General features: G+C 37.8%; 1 protein-coding gene and 1 long non-coding RNA gene across 22 annotated transcripts; both read right to left on the minus strand.

Moving 5' to 3' along the window:
* Nucleotides 1–1,748: 1,748 nt before the first annotated feature.
* On the minus strand, nucleotides 1,749–10,648 carry LOC103448658 (plant intracellular Ras-group-related LRR protein 6-like). Of its 21 annotated transcripts, none has more exons than XR_011573055.1 (16): nucleotides 10,437–10,642; nucleotides 9,488–9,587; nucleotides 9,287–9,326; nucleotides 8,009–8,061; nucleotides 7,103–7,196; nucleotides 6,497–6,552; nucleotides 6,351–6,418; nucleotides 5,972–6,042; nucleotides 5,628–5,765; nucleotides 4,745–4,849; nucleotides 4,370–4,494; nucleotides 4,106–4,202; nucleotides 3,191–3,266; nucleotides 2,738–2,792; nucleotides 2,427–2,602; nucleotides 1,749–2,114 (listed from the first exon to the last, which is right to left on the minus strand). XR_011573055.1 is itself a non-coding variant. In XM_070807963.1 (15 exons), the coding sequence occupies exons 9-14, from the start codon at nucleotides 5,754–5,756 to the stop codon at nucleotides 2,783–2,785; spliced, it is 543 nt and encodes a 180-aa protein (XP_070664064.1). In that variant the 5' UTR covers nucleotides 5,757–5,765; nucleotides 5,972–6,042; nucleotides 6,351–6,418; nucleotides 6,497–6,557; nucleotides 7,103–7,196; nucleotides 8,009–8,061; nucleotides 9,287–9,326; nucleotides 9,488–9,587; nucleotides 10,437–10,642; the 3' UTR covers nucleotides 1,749–2,114; nucleotides 2,738–2,782. The 21 variants fall into 21 exon arrangements, 9 of the variants coding, with proteins under 9 accessions (XP_070664064.1, XP_070664060.1, XP_070664065.1 ...); XR_011573054.1 differs by having other exon boundaries at nucleotides 6,497–6,557; XR_011573059.1 differs by having other exon boundaries at nucleotides 8,004–8,061.
* Nucleotides 10,649–11,420: 772 nt separating this feature from the next.
* Nucleotides 11,421–12,616, minus strand: LOC139189295 (uncharacterized). Its single transcript, XR_011573065.1, has 3 exons — nucleotides 12,476–12,616; nucleotides 12,287–12,394; nucleotides 11,421–11,497 (listed from the first exon to the last, which is right to left on the minus strand). It is a non-coding gene; the product is annotated as an uncharacterized lncRNA (long non-coding RNA).
* Nucleotides 12,617–14,796: the final 2,180 nt, after the last annotated feature.

A 14,796-nucleotide genomic window follows, 5' to 3' on the forward strand; every position in this document is an offset into this window, starting at 1 on the left:
TGCTCTCTCCTCTCTCTCTGTTCTCTTACTCTTTCAGTGTGGTTCTCTCTCCTCTCTCTCTCTGTTCTCTTACAGTGTGGTTCTATCTCCTCTCTTCTCTTACAGTTTTCAGTTGCAGAGAAAAAGAAAATGAGGTCCGGCTTTATACAGTAAAAGCCCATAGGGTGTCACAATTTTACTGTGTTAACTTTTACTTTCACCTGTATTATTGTGAAATAGCTTTTTTTTTCTTTTTTGGGAAGAAGGAAATTAATTTAAGGAGAAGCCTCAGTAACACTCGCCTCGTTTGGCAGCTCGGACTGTACTGATTATTTTAGTCGGATAGGATAAATAGTCGTCGGATAGTACTGAATAAATTAGTCGGATGTTTAGTGCAATATTGGACTAATCACCGTATTAATAGGATCAATTATGTTATATTTTTTAATTACTTGTTAATAGTATTTTAGGAATGATAATTAAAATAAATTCGACAAAAAAAATCTCAAAAAAAAAAAAAAAATCAAAAGAAACCCAGGGAAGGACGAATAGGGGAGAAGTGCTCAGAGATTCGAGATCCCCTTCAAACCCATATCACAACGAAAATCACAAACTAATCCATCAAACAGAAAAAAATAACAAATTATCAAGAATCACAAATCCATCAAATAGAAAAAACCACAAACTAAAGGAAACAAGACAGAGAGAAAAAGAGAAAAAAAGAAGAAAAAAAAGGAAAATTGCAGCAAAAGGAAGACGATGAAGATGAAACGAGAAAACACCCATGAGGAAGATGATGCAATCAGGTGTGAGCGGGAGTGGTTCCGCTGATTTAGCTCTGAATCTCCAGAGCAACAGACACGAGATGACGGAGCAGATGCGAGAGGGGTGCGAGGCGTTTTGAGGCCGACTAAATTATACCGAGCTTTTTGAGCGTACTAACTAGCGGGTGTGAGGCGTACTAATTAATTGGGACCGGATTTGTTAGTCTGGCGACTATTTAGTACGTAAGTCTCCAAACACCCGCTCCCGCATTATTAACCCTATCCGATGCTTAATACGGTGTGCCAAACGAGGCCTCAAGGTCTCGAGAGTCATACAAAAGAGCGTTTTTTGCTTGGGCAGGAACATACCCATCCCAAACATATAAATTAGTACAATTATACTCAAAAAACGGTAATAACATCTGCTATAAAGTTTGCTTCTTTAAAGACTTAATTCCATTTCACCAAATCCACGGTACCGCATATTTTCCCAAGCTGCATCAATAACAATCTTTGAGTCGCCTTCCACCACAATTTTCTTGATTTAACGTTGATTGGCCAAGAGCAAAGCATCCCGAAGCGCTTGAGCTTCCGTCGATGTTCATAAATGTCAAAGCTGGAATAACAACTTTGAGGATGGTGCTATCCACACTTATTTTACCTCTCACGCACCCGTCTCAATTTACGATCGTTAAATCGAATAAATTGAAGAAAATTAATAGACAAAAATTAACAAGAGAGTGAAAGGTAAAAAGAGGTATGTGAGTAATACCACGCTTCAAAATATATAAAAGATGGTCACCTATTTTTCCATGACATTAACTTGAAATTCACCAAAGTTCAAAGTAAAATCACTTTCTCTTAACACGTAAATTCCCTCTTTAAATCCCCTCGCATTGAAAATTCCTTAGAATGTCAAAGTACCCATTTCTTTGTATCCCCTCTTAACATCAAGTTTACTTGTCGTGCAAGTCAGTGCTACAAGAACAGAAAAAATCTATACTCTGCTGTCAATAATATTATTTATCTGTAAAACTAAAATGTGTGTATTGGTAAAATTCACATGCACCTACAAGTCAAGCTCCAATGACAACATCAAAAAAACAAACAAACATACAATTGATCTGGAATTTAATTAGGCGGCGATCCGAAGGTGAAGAATACTAATCATACACTCAAATGATACAAAGCTGCGATACACCAAGCGGTACAAGTGTTGCGGTCTTCAGATCAAGATCTTGGTCACATGTAAAAGTGGAATGAATCTGGACAAGAAGGGAGCGAATGCAAAGATGCTAGTCTTCAACAATTTTGTCCTTGAGATATTGCAGAACAACTTTGGTTCCTCTATCTAAAACCGTCCTCCGGATACTGTTCAAGTACATAAAAATAACATGAGAAGGGTCAATGATGCATAGGAACAGCGGGGAATTTAGAAATCCGGTAATCATTGAAATGAAGTATATTCAACAGGTATCATTCTATTATCAATGGATTGATGTTTTGGTAGGAAGCCCGACTGATTAGCACGCAATTGGACGGAATGTATTGCCTCGTTGACATTTTTACTGTTAATGTCTTTTTAGCTTCTTAGAGGGAATTTTCAACTTCCTAATGAAATAAAGCAATTGATAGCAAGAGACTATCCAGGGTGCATCATTGTAAGAACTCAAGCAGACATACTTTGAGTTTGGGATCACGCCTCAAGTTGTCGTAGGCCAATAGATGACTGTTGCCTTGCATCTTTGTCCACCATAGATCAGCGACACACAGGTGATTTCCATACATCCTTAACCGTATTTCCCAGATAATCGAGTTCGGCATTGAGCCAGTGACAATCCTGAAGTAACTTTACTGACCTAAAATTGATCTCGAAGTCCTTTTCTTTTATATGCGCAGCAAAATTTTGTACTACTTAAGTTTAACACCACAAAAATACGAAATTATAGCAAACCTTCCAGTGACTAATAGGAAATGAGGAAAAAGTAGCATACCTTCTTAATGGATTTCCATCAAGTCTCAAGGCTTGTAAGCTAGGCTCAAGCAACCCCCTGATCAAAGGAATGCTTTAGATTAGAATAGATCAAATAAATTATGTGAGCTAGTAGACAACTTAGGGAAGACGTAAGGCAATCCATTAATGAAGATAATCTTAGCTACAAAAGAAACAATTCAATCAATTATCTTTTAGTTGCTTTCATCATGACCGACCCCAACCATTGCAGGACCATACTTCTAGTAACATAAGCTTTGGCGCGATGTTTACATCATTGCGACCAGGGCTCGAAATGAGAAATCTCTCTGCAAGTTGGGTAAAGCTCTATATATCCGATCTTTTTATATGGTCAATCATACGAGTCTACGGAATCTTTTGTTCTCTATAATCAAGAAGTCAGTTGTCACAACCTAAGAAATCAAAACATCTGTGAAAGCTTTTCATGTACTGACCAACTCTGGGGAAAGCATCGATATGTTATTGTCAGATAGGCCCAGCTCAGTGAGTGAAGCAAGATTTTTGAACTCCTGCACGCCAATATTAACAGGGATAATCAAGAATTCAGATCACAATTAACGTACCACAAGAAGGAAAGAAGTTCTTTGAAGGACATGAACTGAGAACCAAAATCTTCTTTGAAGGACATGATTTATGAACTGAGAACCAAAATCTGACATTTAGAGCATTTCCTTGGACTGCCAAAGGCAAGCCCCAGGATTTTGAGACGTCCATTTTTTCTGTTTGTACTTAATATGTACTATATGCGACGTGAAATATGGAAATACATTAGCTGAATAAAAATACAGTTTTTTATTTTATTCCGTGAGACTTGAACCTAGGACCTAAACTTTTACCCAACTCCTCACAGTGCCACATGAACAAAGGCTATTGGGACAAGAAAATGACCTAAATTTAGTGATGTCATTTTAAGAATAACTCCGCTTATTAAAATTTACGTTGTAAAGAGTGATTGTTCTTTATTTTGTATAAAATAATATTTCCTCGGTTAACAAATTTTTATTCCTATTTTATAAATACTAATTTGTGCATAAAAACTTAATTTGTACTAAATGCCCTAATGACAGCCACAGCTATTCCTCTCAGGGGTGCCTCCAAGACTGGCAGGCATGGTTGCAACAATTAGCTTTTTTTCTCTTTTATTTGCTTTCAAATTCTTTTAAAGAAATTTTATGCAAAGGGATAAATCCAACCCTCCCTCCTATCACCTCATGAAATTAGGACCCCGCTTTAAACTCATAAAGTATCTACCACTAATATCATAAAACCTCTACAGCAGTCTGCTTACACACTTTTAAATTTAGAGATATTACTTGTATATTTGTTTCTTAGGCAAGTAATATATTACCACTGGAACCAATTGGAGGGAATTTTGGCTCAAGTCAAGGATCCGCAGTTGCTGCAAACTCAAGACTTCCGATGGAACTTCTCTTAGCTGCATTTGTCTATCAAGTGAAAAAAGATGTAGCTTAGCCTAAAACAGAAACAACGAAAATAGATGTATGCAAACAGCAGTGTTGTTATTAGGAACTTCAATATCTACAAGCACGCAACACATTCATATATTATCTCTACGTGTGAGTGTGTGAGTGTGTGTCATAAGTTCACTAACCTCAGGTAAAGCTCCTGCAAATGCGGTAAGCTAGAAAATGCGGGATGCTCTGGCAATGAAGCCACGTTACCACTTAGATCTAGAATCTGAAGCATAGGGGCTGCTTGAAATCCACCTGGTGGAATCTACAAGTCAAGAAATAAGGAGGGTCCTCACATCTTTTCGTTTGATATACAATGTTTGACCCATTACTTGACAGATTAAGATTTTTGGAATACATTGGTCATAATATACATCATGGTATTAAAAGGTTTGTTGCGAGAATTGTATTTGTCATGAACCACATCCCTTATTTGTTTACTAAAACTCTAATAACTCATGAAAATATATTGACAAGACAAGAAAATGACGATTGGACCAGCTACATGTATTTACCTGTCTTAGGGGATTATTGTCCAACTTCATACACAAAAGATTAGGAAGCGACTGTAAAATTGCACCTGGCCAGTGTGTAATCTTGTTCCTGGATAAAATTAATGTCTGCACATTTGGACAAATGTAAGGATGACTTACAATGCAGATTTAAAAAAAAAAAAGCAAGTCGTATGATCAATTACTATTCATTACAAAGATAAAGTACTTGGAAAAGAGAAACAAATATCAAATTATGGAGGCCTGCATAACCACATTTGTATACATCAAGCAACTGGAGTTCAACTAATACGAAGATTTATCAGTTGCTCACTATAATTTTTTGTATACTCTAAAACTTTTGCAACCAAACCCTATCCCTCTTATCCTAATTTAGAGTTCCCTAAACAGCCTATCTATTACTCTCAAGATATTTTTTACATCCCCGGAACAGCGGCCCAAACCCTAGTTTTCTTCACGATTTCAATTTAAACCATTTGCATCTTCCTAAACTATCTCTGAACCTTTTCCACCATTTAGCCTTACACCTAGACAATGCATAAAGCTTCGGAAGTCAAGCCACAAAATAATTGTAACCAGTAGTATCACTAAGTCAGAGGTCGCACTTGGTGCGATGGCAAGTGCCTTCGCCCATGAGCGGTAGGTCTCGGGTTCGAGACTTGGGAGCAGCCTCTCCATAAATGGGGGTAAGACTAGCCGACATTCACCTCTTCCAGACCCTGCGTAAAGCGGGAGCCTTGTGCACTGAGTACGACCAGTAGTATCACTAAGTCAGGGAAAAAATTACTAGTATACATGCACTTAACTTTATGAACTTCATCATTCATTCCCTCACAAGCAGGCAAGCGATAAGTATAAAGACATGATAAGTATAAAGATACTTTACCTGAAGGTTGATACATGATGAAAGTTCAACTGGGAGTTCTTGGATGGAATTCCTAGAAAGATCAACCTTTATGAGCTCAGTCGACTCCCATACCTCTGATGGGACAGCACTCAAACCCACCCCTTCCATCGAAAGTTCCTGAAAGTAAAACCATTTTGAAGTGCAACAGTCCAGCATCAGAAAGAAGGATTACAAAGAAGGCTGAATCTGAGCTCTATACCAGACATCTAGAACAACCAATACAAATATAAAAGAAGGGAAAAAGGGTGGGCATGGACAGCAAATCAAGCTATAAAATGATCATTCATAAAATAGGTTATCTTAGAAAAAATAAAAAACAGCACCTTTGAAGCGATAGATAGTCAAGCTGCCATGGCAATCACGTCCTCTTTTCTTGTACTTGTACCTTCAGCATCTATATCACAAATCTTGAATTAAATTTACTTGAAGACAAAAGTTGGTTGAATACTGTAAATCATGGTGGCGAATTTTTGGAACTCTTACAATGTTGTAGATTTCTCTGTGATATACTTCCAGAATTGAATGCTTATTATTAGTTGTCAAATTAGAATTAGGATGTTTAATTCTTTCCAAGTTTCAAACACTCAACCAGTAAAACTAGTCTATAATCCCTTTTAGAAAGAAAAAAAATTTGTAAAATTAGCAGGTTTGAGAGGCAAAAAAAAGGAAAATGGTCATGCATGTGTTGTCAAATGAACATACCTTCATTCTCAGAAAGTCTACTTCGAAGATACTTCAGCAGAGCAGGAGTTGATCCAGAAACCAATGTGCTGGGAGAGGAAAAAATCTGTTGGATAACACTTACTTAAAAGAAGCACAAAATGATAAGGGCCAAGAAGATGCCTCACCTACGAAGAGTTCGTATTGGATTTCCGGTAAGCAAAAGTTGCCGCAGTGTAGTCATCTGTCCTAAACAATGAATAATTTTCATCAGTTAACCATAAGAATTTGCAAAATTGGATTTAAAGATAACAGAAGGTAGGTAGTAGAGCTTTTCTGAGTATAATATACATAAACATCCAAGGTTTACTCATCATTCTATTTGCCCACCCTCCACCATCCCACTAGCATTAGAGCTTTTCCTGAGTTATATGTAACTAAACTTCATCATTTCATTATCCCATCCGCCCACCCCCACTCTGCCAGACGTGCAAATATAGTTAAGACTAGTGCACTACTAACTTGTGCCACTTTAGTATTCTAAGATCTCTAAACCAAAAAGAATTAGGTCCCAATTTTTGGCATAGTCTAATATGTTTGGCGAAGGTATGAGAAGTACCACTTTCTTTCTTATATGATTATCAAAAATATCAATTCTTTTAACCAACTGTAAATTGCATCAACAAAAGTAGAATTCTGATCCCTTCATAACTTCCAAATTGAAATTACAAAGAGACTTTTTTTACAGCATCACAAGTCATACGGGATTAAATGGTATGAATTGTTAACCTTACCCAATTCAGGGGGCAATCCAGACAATGAATTGTTTGAGAGGTTGTTCAACAAAGAAAGACGCAATTTACGTGCCTCCACTGGATACTCCTTTAACTGCATGAAGTAGTTAGCACAGAATTCAAAATTTGTTATCCAAAGATGATGCATAACATGCAACAGAAGAATCGTGGAGTGGTTGGAGTGTTACCCAAAGGAAATCCCATTATTAATTCGAATTGCCTTTTGGAAATTACTGAAGTCACCTTCAGTCAATTCCAGCTTACTTAGGAGTTAGGATCTTAATTAGTCTCTCTACTAACTTAGCTAGGGTTATCCATATCATCTTTCCCCCCCTCCCCCCCCCCCCCCCCCCTCCTCTTGAGTAGTTTCTTATATGATGAGATTATCTCTCGCATCAGAAACCAATAATCACTGAGTTTTACCTCATCTGTAAGCATGCCTAGTGGATTTAAGTTGTTATTGTCTGTGATTGTAGGTTCCACACTGCCTAAGATGGATGGTATATTAAACCATGGGCATTCTTTCCTAGTATGCCGGTTTTAAGGATAAGTTTGACCCGCAAATTTTACATGGTATTAGATAAGGTGTGCCTCATGGATCGCTCGGGGTTAGTATCTCTTAGACTCCTACCCAACGTGAAGGGGGAGAGTCAAGTCTCCAATTCTGGCACTAAGGGGGAGTGTTAGAATAGTCTCATCTTGCCTTGGTACCTTTTGGGGTTTTCACAGTATTTCCGAATATGCTAATTAATGTAAACACTCAAACTTCAAACTGGACTTAGGAGTTAAATAGTCCATATTATTACCCTTTTCTCCTTACAACGTTTATGTTCTCTAAGTGCACATCAAATTGGACAAATCAAAGACGATAAATCAAGGTAACATGAGTGCATGGAGATACTCAGCTAAAAGAGTTGAATGATTTGACACTTAAGCATGCGAGCACGGAGCGTAGAAACCTGCAACAGTCAGTCCACATCTCAGATTACAGGAAGTCGTTGCACTTAAGTCACACATAAATTCGCATTCAAATCAGAGAAGTAAACAACATTGTAAAGCACTATCAATCATCACAAAAATCGTATCTTTGTTATCCCAATTAATAGAAATCCGAAACCCAATTTACAAATCTTGCTGATTTTTCCTCCAAATTTTCTCAGCAAAATAGTACATAGAACAATTCCAAATCCAAAACAAATTCAACTTAACATAAAAACGAACATTTTATGCACTATTTTGTGGGAACAGAAAAAGATAGAAGATTTTTGCAGAAGTATAAGAATTTCTGCAGTTTCTGGGATTAAGTTAATCCCTAAAGCAAGATTTGTAACTTAATCCCTAAAGCTAGTCTAGTCTAATTCTATCTCAACTTAACAATTCAACAAAAGTATAAGAATTTCCCAAAATGGGAACAGAAATTAAATAAAAAAAACGAACCGGTGATGGGAACAGGCGAGTCGTCGATGAATCAACTTAACATAAAAGTTTGTATTAGCCACCTCAAATCGGCCGGAGAACCGGCTTCCCTCAACCCCTCGCATTGAGATGGAAGAGAGAGAAGTGGTCTGAGAGATAAGAAAGTGAGAGATGCAAGCATTTGTTGCACCGGACTATCTCGGACTGAACTAGTTTTAGGGATTAAGTTAGATAACTTAGACTAGACTAGGCTGGACTGATTGAGTGAAGTGTTTGGTGCAGCATCTAGGGCTGGTTCGGGTCGGGATCCTGAACCGAAACACCTAACCCGAATCCCAAACCAAAACATTTCGGGATGGGATTTTATATCCCAAAATTATTCATTTCCCGAAATTCGGGATTCCCGAAAGTGTTTTTGAATTTTCGACACTTCGGGATTGGGCCTTGAAGCCCAAAATGTTGGGCTTTTAAAACTTTTTACAATTTTAAGTTCTTTAACAAGTAAGCCCACCCATTTTTCAAAAAAAAAAAAAAAAAAAGGGTCAACAATTGCAGGCTAGCAGCCCACTGCCCTGCCCGCACAGCCCACATTTTTCAGTTTCACAATTTCAATTTCACATTTTCATACCAAGGAAGCAACAACTAACAAGTTAAGCTTAAGTTCACAATTGTATACCAAACTAGTTAATTAAAAGTGCATGCAACCAAAATGAAATAAGTTAGTTTTACAAACCAAACTTCCGAATGAATTTAGATTAAGTTACAAACCAAACTTTGGGAAGAGGTAAACAATCCTTGAAAATCTGACCTGAATACAAAAACAAATTGCCAAAATTAAGTATCACACTCAAACTCATCCTTGTATGCATTCCAAAGAGTGGTCCATTGTATGACATAGAACAAAAGTATCAGAGAAGCTCAATTATATTCCTAAAATATGTGTGTGTTGTGTGTGTGAGAGAGCTTTACCGATATCCACTGAGCTGGATTCTCGTTAACAGAAGGAATATCGTATATCGCCTTGTAGCAATGGCAAATCTCAAGGTAATCGTTGTTGTGAAAATAATACCTACATAATCAGTAAGAGAACATCATCAATTTAATTATTTAGACAGCCAAACAATTCGCACAATTATGTGGAAGCCATTCACACCTTCTAACATCTAGAACTCAAAATGAGAATAAAAACTAAAAGAAGTAAAGTTAAAATGTTATTCACCGCCTCAGATATTTTGTTTGGCATGGCAAAATGGAATAAACAATCAAATGCTTTAAGCGAGTTTGAAACTAATGAATACAAAAACTCAACAATCAGAACAGTTTCTCTGCAAATTACTCAAGAATGACAACAGTTTCTCTACAAAAACCCAAAAATTGAACAGTTTCATACTTACAAAACCCGGCTTCTCTAAACATGTTTTGAACAAAGTAACTTGTATTGCAATAAAACTACATTTCAATCTCAATCTAATGCTTCAATCTTCAATCGCATAAACTACATTTCAAATGCGAAAAAATAAATGCACAAATTCGCTAACCCACAAAATTTGAGGCCATATTTCAACATGCGAACAGCAAAGGGTTGCCATAATCAAAGAAATCAAATACTCTAAAAGTGGTAGATATTTAAACAGAGTCACAAACAGAACAACAACATAGAATTGGGATAAACACACTCAATACCGTATCATTTGGACCCACCCTAATTCGAAACCCACAGTCCTCAAACCCTAATTCGAAACACATAGAACCTTATCCTGCATGCAGGTCCTGCACTTACCCACCCTAATTTGAAACCCACAGTCCTCAAACCCTCACACATTCGACAAAATACTCACTCAGAAATCAAGTTAATCAACATGAAATTTGACCCTAAACACTAAAGAACAAAACCCCAGTGAAAATCAGAAACCCTAACCTGGATTTTGGGACTTGATTGGTGTCGGATTCGAGTTTTCCTTCCTGCGTCTGCCTGAGTCGATGGAGGAGCGGCGTGAGTCACTGGAGGATGAGGAGCGGCGTGGATTCGACGGAGGAGTGGAGCGGCGGGACTGTGAGTGAGTGAGAATGTGTGTGAGTGAGGTGAGACTGAGAGAGAGACAGACTGAGAGAGTGACCGAGAGCGACTGAGAGAGAGTCTGAGAGACCTAACCTAACAAATTACCTAACTCAATGGACGGTAGGATTAGATAGATCTTAACAAATCCAACGGTTCAAGTAATTTCTAATTAAAAATGAAAAATAAATAAATATATAAATATATATATAATATTCGGTTCGGTTCAGGATTACCGAACACTTTCAAAGCTGTGGCCGAATCCCAAACCGAAACTTTCGGGACGAGTTCAGTTTCGGGTACCGAATTTTTCGGGAAATTCGGTTTGGGAATTTTTCGATCAAATTTTAGGACGGGTTCGGGACGTTTCGGGATTTTCGGGAAAAAATTTCACCCCTAATAATCACTAATGAATGTCTAATATAACTTTCCAGGCCCCATGCCGGCTCCCAGTCCCTGTGCTAAATAGCCAAAGGAAACACACTCCAAGCCCTATGCCAACACCAAACCGTCGCCCGGGACGGACCGCAATCCATCCTTACGTCCCGTAGCGGAATAAGGACCATTAGGTAAGTACAAAACCAATGAACATATATATATTGAAAAACAACTTCATAGTATAAAGTCATTCATCATTTATACCATAAAGAGGTGTTCTAAACGTGTTCTAAATATCATATCGTTATCCATCAAATCTTCTATAAGAACACGGATTATAGGAAAAATAGTAATAATTCAAACTAGCATCAGTAAGCATGTTATCTCATAAAACGTTTCGTAAAACGTTATCATTAAATCATGCTTTTCATGTATGCATTTCTACTATTAAAACATGCATTTTTAGAAGGGGTCCACTCACAAATACTTAGCCGCCGAAGAGCCACGCAAACTAGCGAACACGGAATCGTCACAAATAATCGCCCCTAAGCACATAAAGGGTCCAATTAATAAAACTCTATTAAAACAATTGAATTTGGGAAAACGGACGTCGGAAACGGATTCAAGACGTCGAATTACCCTAAGAAGGGTTCTGGTTAAATTTCATAAAGTCAATAGAATATTCCTAGAATATTCCTTAACGGAATGTTCCCTAAAGGAATATTCCCCATAAAGGGTTTGGACCGGTTAGGGTTTAAGGTTTAGTAAGGACTTGGGCTAGGGTTAAAGGTTAGGTTGATGGGTTAGGGTTTAAAGGGGTTTTGGATCAAAGGGTTTAAAGGGTTTTGGGCTTGAAAGCCCAGCCCAAAGGCCTTTGGATTTTAAAACAAAACTAAATAAATAGAAATGATTGGGTTGGGCTTGGATAATCCGGCCCAAGGCCTAGACTTAAAAGGATTTGGGTGTGGGGTAATTGGGCTAGGTCTCAGCCCAATGGGTTTGGGTTTCAAGGCAAACGGGTTAGGTTGATCCGTTTTCAAGCCAAGCTTTTGGCAGGTTTCTGGGCACCACTTTGAACGCCCATAACTTCGTCGTTACTCAACGAAATCAACTGAAACAAAAATGAAAATTGTAGTACTCGACGAGACGAAGAGATTGATACCCTGAAAACCGGCCGGAAAACGCCTCGAAAGGGGGCGGTGCTCGTCGGAAAATCCGGGTTTTGGCTGAATGTTTGGACAATTTTCAAGGCTTCGTAACTTCTTCGTTTCTTAACTAAATTAAGTGATTCAAAAGCCAAAATGTATTTAGAAATGTGGAGAAGAGATTAATACCAAATAGGGACCGAGTGGTGCCTGGAGTTGGCCAGAAAATGACCTGAAAGATGGCCAAACGACCACGGCTTATCACCGTAATCTGGGTCTATGATCTAAGTTCGTTTTCTGCGATTCAAACTTACACAAAACTTAAAATGAGCTTCAATCTAACCCTAAAACACATCCAAAGGGTTTATAGAAGCTTACCAATGTTGGAAAATCACGAAACCCATAGGGAAATATGATGAACAGTACCGACCGAATAGAAGATATGGGTTTGGGGTGTTCTTTCTTCGTTTTTTAGAACACAAGGGTGATGGTGATGATGTTTTGTTGTTGTGGTGTTTGATGATGAGGGAAATGAGAGTGTGTTGGTGTGTGTGTGCAGGTGTGTTCATGGTGCCCTTGGGGCTGAGATAGAGAAAGCTGAGAAAGAGGTTAGAAAGAATGAGAGAAAAGAGAGAGAGAGTTATAAAATAATAAAAGGGATAAGAAAATCCCAAAAGGTGAGGGGGGGATCCGGATTGGGCAAGGGTAAGGGGGACAAAAAAAAGGGTGGGCCCCACCTTGGGCACACCATTTAAGGTATAAAGCCAAGTTTAAAACAAAGAAAACCCAACTAAAGTGAAAATACGAAAATACCCCTTTTGTTTCGTAAAAATTCGGGACGGGATGTTACAAGGGGTCCACTGACGGATGCTTTGCCGCTGAAGAGCCACGCAAACTAGCGAAGACGGAAACGCCACAATAATTGCACCTAAGCACATAAAGGGTCAAATTAATAAAACTATATTCAAACGATTGAATTTGGGAAAACAGACTTCAAAAACGGGTCCAGGATGTCGAAATTAGCCTAGAAGGGATCCTGGACGAAAACCCGAAAAGTTAACGAACAGTTAACGTTGACGAGTCAAAGTCAACGGTTAGACCGGGTCCGGGTCAACAAATCAAACTGGGTCTATTGAACAAAAAAAAAAAGGAGTCTGATGCATTTGAAAAAAATTAAAAAATTAAAAAAACAAAAAATAATTGTCATGCATACTGATTTAAGAAGAGGCCAAGTCCATCAAAAACTATATTTGCTTAAAAGTGCAGCATAGCAGCTGTACTTGAGCAAGACTTAAAAGCAACAGCCATGCTTGAATAATGGTACAGCTATCTGCTGAAAAGTATACCTTCCGTCTTTCATCTTGGACAAATTTGATTGGTCATGTTTAAAAAAAGAATCCACGGTACCAGTTCGGGAAAGGACTGATCACTAGTTTTTCCGTAAATTTGGTTGTATGTGTTGAAACAAAAAAATATACATCAAGATGAATAAAGCTGCACATCAAAACCAAAGTGATCAAAAGAAATTCAAAAAAAAGAGGGCTTGGAAGGGGGATATCTGAAGCCACCAAAATCAGGGAATTCGAAATCCCTTCTCTATTGGATACCTAGCATAAGATAAACCCCTAAATAAAATAAAATAAAAAATAGAGTAAGAGAAGTTTGCAGCAAATAAACTTCTCAAAGGAAAATAGGGATGCTGCTCACGTGAAGTCTGTTTAAACTTGGAAATCCAAGTCAACAAGAGAAGAAAACGTGGAGCAAAACTCCCCATCTTCTGCAAAATGTGGAAGGTTTCCTGCAAGACGTGGGAGGTTACACGGTTAGTGGGAGAGGGTAACGAAAGATGTGGCCTCTATCTCCCCCACGTAAAAGCTCCCGAGGCTTCCTATGATGCCTATAAATAGGCATCAGTCGCAGTAGAAATGGGGGAGAAAAGAAAAAAAAAAGGAAGATGGGAGACTCTACAGAAATTGAGAGACGACGGTGAAGAACGAACGACAAAGAAGAACAAAGGAATATTTCTTGAAGTTGCCTATTTCTTGAAGTTTTATTTTTATTTTTTTGTTCTTGTTGGGTGTAGAAAAAGAAATATGGAGCATATTTGGAATTTTAAGATAAAAAATGATAAGTTAGGTATAGAAAGAGAATAAAGGGGTCTATATAAAATTTCTCTTTCTAAAGTTGCCCTTTTAATTAATCAAATTGTTTTACTTTGTACACCCACATTTTATTTTAATATTTCATCACTTTAAACCCTAAATTTATCGAATTATCAAGCAATTTAAATCATTGTTGATGTCAGTTTCTACTTCAACAGTGTTTTTTTCATCAACATTGGAGAGATAGAAAAAGGGGAAAGTGAAGGTGTGAGAATGATGAATACGTTTCTTTGTATTAAAACCCTAGTGGGTGTCCAATTTGGGTTTATAAGAAATTAAGATTTTATCAAAGAGTCTAATTAGCGCTTTACAATAATTTTACATATGGGTACAAGTATCATTTTACTTTGAATAAAACTTGAAGAATGTCTAGAGACAAAAGTCGGGTGCAAACATAAATGTCTTAAAATACTTAGGGTGCGTTTGTTGCACCGGACTGTCTCGGACTGGACTAGCTTCAGGGACTAAGCTGGATTGGCTTAGACTAGACTAAGCTGGACTGACTTAGTGAAGCGTTTGGTGCAGTGTCAGACTAAG

Source organism: Malus domestica, chromosome 11 (genome assembly GCF_042453785.1).
Source record: "Malus domestica chromosome 11, GDT2T_hap1".
NCBI lineage: Eukaryota > Viridiplantae > Streptophyta > Magnoliopsida > Rosales > Rosaceae > Malus > Malus domestica.